Source organism: Buceros rhinoceros, unplaced genomic scaffold (assembly GCF_000710305.1).
Source record: "Buceros rhinoceros silvestris isolate BGI_N320 unplaced genomic scaffold, ASM71030v1 scaffold24058, whole genome shotgun sequence".
Classification (NCBI taxonomy): Eukaryota; Metazoa; Chordata; class Aves; order Bucerotiformes; family Bucerotidae; genus Buceros; species Buceros rhinoceros.
Window position 1 is genome coordinate 14,317 of NW_010427776.1, and position 5,762 is coordinate 20,078.

Here is a 5,762-nt window from a genome sequence, read left to right on the forward strand (position 1 = left end):
TCTTTCAAGAATATCAAAACTCAGAAGAAAAGACACTTACAGTTTCCAAGTAGCTAGTAAACCACTCTGGAGGATTTTCATTTATTCTTCCTGTTCTAGTGTGATTTAGCTTCTGCTGGGAAAGAAACCAGAACAAAACAAAACAAAACAAAAAACCACACACAACAAAAAAAAGTTACAAACCTTAAGTATGTAAAAATCCAGCATTACAGCAAGTCATCCACTTTCAAATAGCTCTCCCCTCACAGGTCTTTGTAAGAAAAAGACTTCAAGCTCCTCAGAAAACACGTGGAAAAGCAGCACAAGGAAGCCACTGACATTCCCCTGAAAGATTTCTGCCTTATAAGCACGAGTGCAATTACACATCAAAGCCAAAAAAATAAAGTCAACCAGAAGTTACCAGATTGCAATCAGGGCTTCAGGAGACCAACTGCTTTGTTTATCAAAATATTAAGAATGGTCCACATGAAAGAATCTGTATTTCTACATGCAGCATCAAAAGATCCTCTGGAACATTTTCAAACAATTCTGCAAGCTTCGGTGCGTGTGGGTAGATGAAAGTTAAGACCAACTTCCTAACTCAAGTTTTTATGTATGGGTAAAGATGATGGTCAGCCTATAAAGTGAATTACACTTATCAACTCTTTGTTTTAATGAACATACAACGCAGCTCTGCATCCTACCTGAACTGTCAGCTCCTTTTCATTTTTTAAGTCTTCCTCTAACCCCTGAGCAAGCATGGAAGAGTGCAAAAGAGGTTTCTTCTCATCTTTAAGAACTGCCAACTTTTCTGTCACTGTTCTCTCATGTAGTTGCAAAGAAGAAGAATATGAAGTTTCTTTCGGAGGAGAGTTTTCTTCGTACACATTCATCTGAAGTTGATTTCCTTGTTTAACTGCAATCTAAATAAACAGCACACACTCACGCCGTATTTATTCTGCTTACAACCAACGTACACAATCCTGCAGAAATATAGCCCTATGCTACACTGGAGAGGATGGGGAAAGACTAACACACACAAAAAGAAAAAACAAGTGAACTACCAAGGTACAGTCAGCTGATAATCTATTTTTCATTTCTTAAAGCTTATCAATATGCTTATTAAAAAGTTTACCGTAAGTAAAAGGACAATTATGCAGATATTCTGTAGGAATTTCAGTCCACAATAAAGCTGTTCATATGAGCCAGTAAACAAACAACAGAGATTCTGTCCAGGAACTTACAGGAAATTTTAATTTATGATTCTATTCACATTATGATCAGATTTGAAATTCAGACCATGAGCAAAAAGTTCTGAAAACATGAACACCATACCACTGAAATTTAAAGGAATGCAATTCTTATTTTGCCTAATTTAAAATTAACACCTTATAAAGTAAGCAAGCATCGATACCATTTAAAGTTTTCATGGGGTACTCTGGCAGTAAAGCCTTTGTAGGAAGCTTTTCAAAGGGATGCCGTTAGGGACCAGGATCTCCAAAGGCAGGGTTACTGTTTAAGTGTTTGAGAAAGCCAGTCATTTAACCAACGAATTGGCTGCTCAGGGACCCGAATCACAGCTGCCTGCTCAGCTAATTTATACAAATTAAGATTAGCCTGGATGGAAAAAAAAAAAACAAAACAAAAAAAACTAGCAAACCATTCAAGCCAGTGTCCAAACCTAGAAAACTGAGCTATCTGGATTTCCACAGGCCAGGTAATGCTGGTTATTTCTCAACTACACCAATTTTAAGTGGAGAAGGATGAATGTATTGAAAAAAGTCGAAGAGGGCATTTACCTTCAGAGCTTCTTCATATTCCTCTAAAGAAAAAGGGAAAGAAACGTGAATTTTCCCTGTCTCAAACAACAGATCTAACTTCAGCACACAGATGAATTTTCCCCATCTCAAACAACAGATCTAACTTCAGCACACAGTATTTAGGCACCCTTACATCAGGAAGTGTCTATCATACGTTCTCTCCATTCTTTTAAAACAGTGCTACTGAAAGCAGTTGTATACATGACTACCAGCAAACAATTTCTCACAGCCTAGACCCGACATCCCATTAATTTAGTCACTGCCCATTTCTTCTGTGGATTAACTCCTCCCTTTGGGAAGGATTTGATGCCCCATCACACATAAAATCCCAAAATCAAGAAGCAAGCACTCTCAACTGCTTCTCCAAAACCATGAACAACAGCTGGGGTCTGTTTACTGGTCTTGCTTCAGTGACGTATCAGCTCACCTTTGCTATTCACAGAGACCTGCAAAGAGAAATAATAGTAAGTAACAGCCACTGGTCCATTTTTGTGATTCTCTTAACTCACTTTCAAAATACACGTACTCTCATTCAGAGTTTCCAAAATGCTCCTCCTTTAGTAACTTGTCATTGCTGCCTTGTTTAATCATTAACCAACGTTGTGGCGTTCTGGGGTAGACTGTGTTCTCTCTGAGATTTGCAAGGTCTCTGGCACCCACTAGCACCGAGAACAAGTGCTGTCTCCTCTACAGGAAAGAAGCCGGTGCCAGAACCGTGAGGTTTGCTGTACATGTACTCAGGAGTTGGACCCAGTTGTCTTCAGTGCCCAACTAAAGAACAGTTAAGTGTTTCCTGGTTTAGACACAAGCCAAGCCCATCTTCTCCAGGTGCTCAGGTATCAGTTTTGCACACAGAAGTTACTCATACAAGAAGCTGTTTAATCACTACAGCATTGCAAGACTCTGAACAATGTTTATCAGTATTTGGAAAAAATCTTTAACAGATGCATCTATACATTTATATAGATACAGGCTGGAAAACAAGGGGAGAATCTTTCCCTGAAATGTTGCTGGAAGCATCTTGGTATCTCCCTTTGGGAAATATCTGCAATTCCATAGAGCTACAAATCAAACAGTGGAGCACAGAGTGTGCACAAGTTACGTTCTGTTTGCGAGCTACATTCCACCCTAAATCTCTAGATAAACAGAAAGAATATGAGAGGGTGAGGTTATGCCGTGCTGGAAGTTACTCAGCAAGGACAACCAGAAGTAACCAATCTGTTCCCTGAGTCAGTAATCTGCCTGGAGATTACAGCATTTGCATAAAACAAGCAGAGGATTTGAGCACACCAGATCACTGAAGTAAACATATGCTAATGACAGGGGACCTACATTTTTCAGAGGAAGGACTGCAGATTGAAGAGACAGGGCTTTACCATGGCTTTACCAGCAGTTACAACTACCTTATTCTCATAAAATGAAAAATTTAAAAATTCCCTTAACAGAAGCAACCCTCCCCCAAGACACATAGAGCCATTGACTGTTTCTGTGGGGGTGAGAAAAAGAAAAGTAGTAGCTTATTAAGAGATATTTTAACATAAACATAACATTCAGAGTGTAACCACAAGGCTAACAGCTATTTTCTTAAGAAAGGGACAAAAAAAACCCCCAACCACTTCTGATCTGCATAATAGACATTACTGAATTCTCAAATTCTCAAGAGGTAGAAAGGTTCACAACAATCACGTTGTGTTCAACCTGCAGGGCAGGTGGGGCGGCAGCTATTTTACCTCATCATTATCCTCGTCAATGTACTTGATCTGAATGTTATCCAGGTCAAACGAAACTTTAACCTGTAAGAAAAAACACAGAACCACAGTGAGACACGACTACAGATGTCTTCTGTTAATCATGATTATTAACAGCGAAAAATGTTATAACCCTTCTGCCCCTCCCTTCAGTTTCTCAGTCGAAATAAACTTGTTTTACAAAATCCATTCTTCTGGAGTCGAACAGCTCTCCCCAGCGCCTTGCCTCCAACCTTACTAACTTCCTATAATGCAAAGAAAAACATCAAGTTCTTTCATGTTTCACTTTCCCTAGCTAATGTTTACCCCAAAATAAATAACAATAACCTTTCAATTTTAAGAGGACTAGCTCAGGGTTAACCCACTCTGTCATGATAAACACTGCAATATACAAAGGCTAAAGCCAACAATCACCGAGTAATAACTTTTACATTAAAAAGCACCACGAAGACAACTCACACAGGTGATCAGCCTGTTTTCCACAAACTTATTTGTGTTTTGAAAAACTAGGATTAATTCAAGTACTAAAAGAGCAAAATAGCTCGTTCTGCTACTCACTGGTTGATGCGCTGTACATCTGAACATATAAATCCACTATAGATTAGGAGAATAAAGCTGAGCAGCTATTTTGTATTTTGCATTAACAGGGCAGAACAACAGCATCAAATGAACTACAAATGAAGGGGGTTGTTTCACAATGTTGAGTAACAGTCTTTGAGCCTCACGTATGTTTTTGTATCACGTACCTACACAAGCTGTATTGTTCTGGACAGAAACTCTCTGAAAAACTGATCTATCCAAGACACTCTGCTAGCCTGGACCTAACAGAAGAAGCCCAGCAGCCTTACAAGACAGCAGATGGCTGGGACCTGCATAGCACCCCAGGAGCACAACAACATCGCTACGGACGTCCTGCAATGCCTGCGCCACACTGGTTCTTCCAGTGACACATTCCAGATCAGTTTGGGGAGTCAGCGAGAGACCCAGCTCAGCCTGCCAAGAAGAAACTGGGGTCTCTGTGTACGCTGTCTAGTACCACCGATTGCTCCCCTAAAACTCAAGCTAGAAACAGAGACTGGACTATCCCTTATAAACACCAGATATGCTTAATAATATGTTACGCATAGGAAAGACACAGTTTAACTGATACTTCTTCGGAACAGCCAGTCACTCAACACAGCGCGGAAACACCCAGTGGCAGGACCTTGGTTAGAGAAACAGTGGTGTAATGGAACACCACACCTCCAACAAACACACCCTCTCAGACTACTTAAGATTAAGGGCAATCCCACACGTAGGGAACAATCTGCTTCCAGCTCTAATGCCAAGTACGATTCTGACTAGTTCAGACTCTCCTGCAGGCTCTGCTTGCCAACAAGCATTTTAAGCCTGAGCTAGTGCCTCTTCTAGAAGGCTGAACTACAAAGTGAAGATGACCCAATTCAAATTTTGAGTATGAGCAATTCACAATGCAAGAGCCTCCTACAAGGTATGCTAGAATATGTTAGCTAAAAAAAGAACCAAAAGAAATAGATAAAATACTGGCAAGATCTCTTAAGATGCAACTTTGTGAGCAAGCTAAAACAAAACAGCTGCTGCAACCCCCCCCAAAAAAAGTTACAGAAATAGATAAAATACTGGCAAGATCTCTTAAGATGCAACTTTGTGAGCAAGCTAAAACAAAACAGCTGCTGCAACCCCCCCCCAAAAAAAGTTACTGCAGCTTCATCTTAACCAGAGGAATCCTTACTACAGAATTTCAACCACAGCCAATACAGGAATTTTCACTGAACAGCACCAGAAATAACCCCCCAGACCAGAACTCTTCAACACGCCACGGGCACGACACACGGCCCTTCACAAGCGACTGTCTACCCACGCGTGGCCCAACAAAACCAGTGACATCCCAACCAGCACACAGCAGGCACCAAGACACTGCAAACGTATCGGTGACTCCGAACCTAGGCAGCAAAGCTAAATCTTCAGGGAAACGTTCTATAAGCAGCTGAGGAGCGTTACTTCACCACGTCCGCTTCCACGGGTAACAGAGGCGGAGGCGAGAGGCTCGGGCTGAGCTTCACCGGGGTGCGGGGACAAAGGCAGGGACCCGCAGCTGTGGAAACAAGCCAAGCGCACAGCGAAGGCCACCTGCTCACGCCGAAAAACAAGCGGCCCACGAGCAGCTGTATCCCCCGCGGGCTCTTCGCGCCTCTCT

At 41.5% G+C, this 5,762-nt stretch overlaps 1 protein-coding gene across 1 annotated transcript in view; it reads right to left on the reverse strand.

The window, feature by feature from the left end:
• Positions 1-5,695, reverse strand: part of NBR1 (neighbor of BRCA1 gene 1) — a gene marked incomplete at its 5' end in the record, with an annotated part of 17,585 nt that extends 11,890 nt beyond the window's left edge. Inside the window, 6 exons of the mRNA XM_010142053.1 lie at positions 41-115; positions 684-902; positions 1,779-1,801; positions 2,227-2,245; positions 3,530-3,592; positions 5,567-5,695. Coding sequence (XP_010140355.1) covers positions 41-115; positions 684-902; positions 1,779-1,801; positions 2,227-2,245; positions 3,530-3,592; positions 5,567-5,695 — 528 coding nt within the window. The remainder of the gene's footprint in view (positions 1-40; positions 116-683; positions 903-1,778; positions 1,802-2,226; positions 2,246-3,529; positions 3,593-5,566) is intronic.
• Positions 5,696-5,762: the final 67 nt, after the last annotated feature.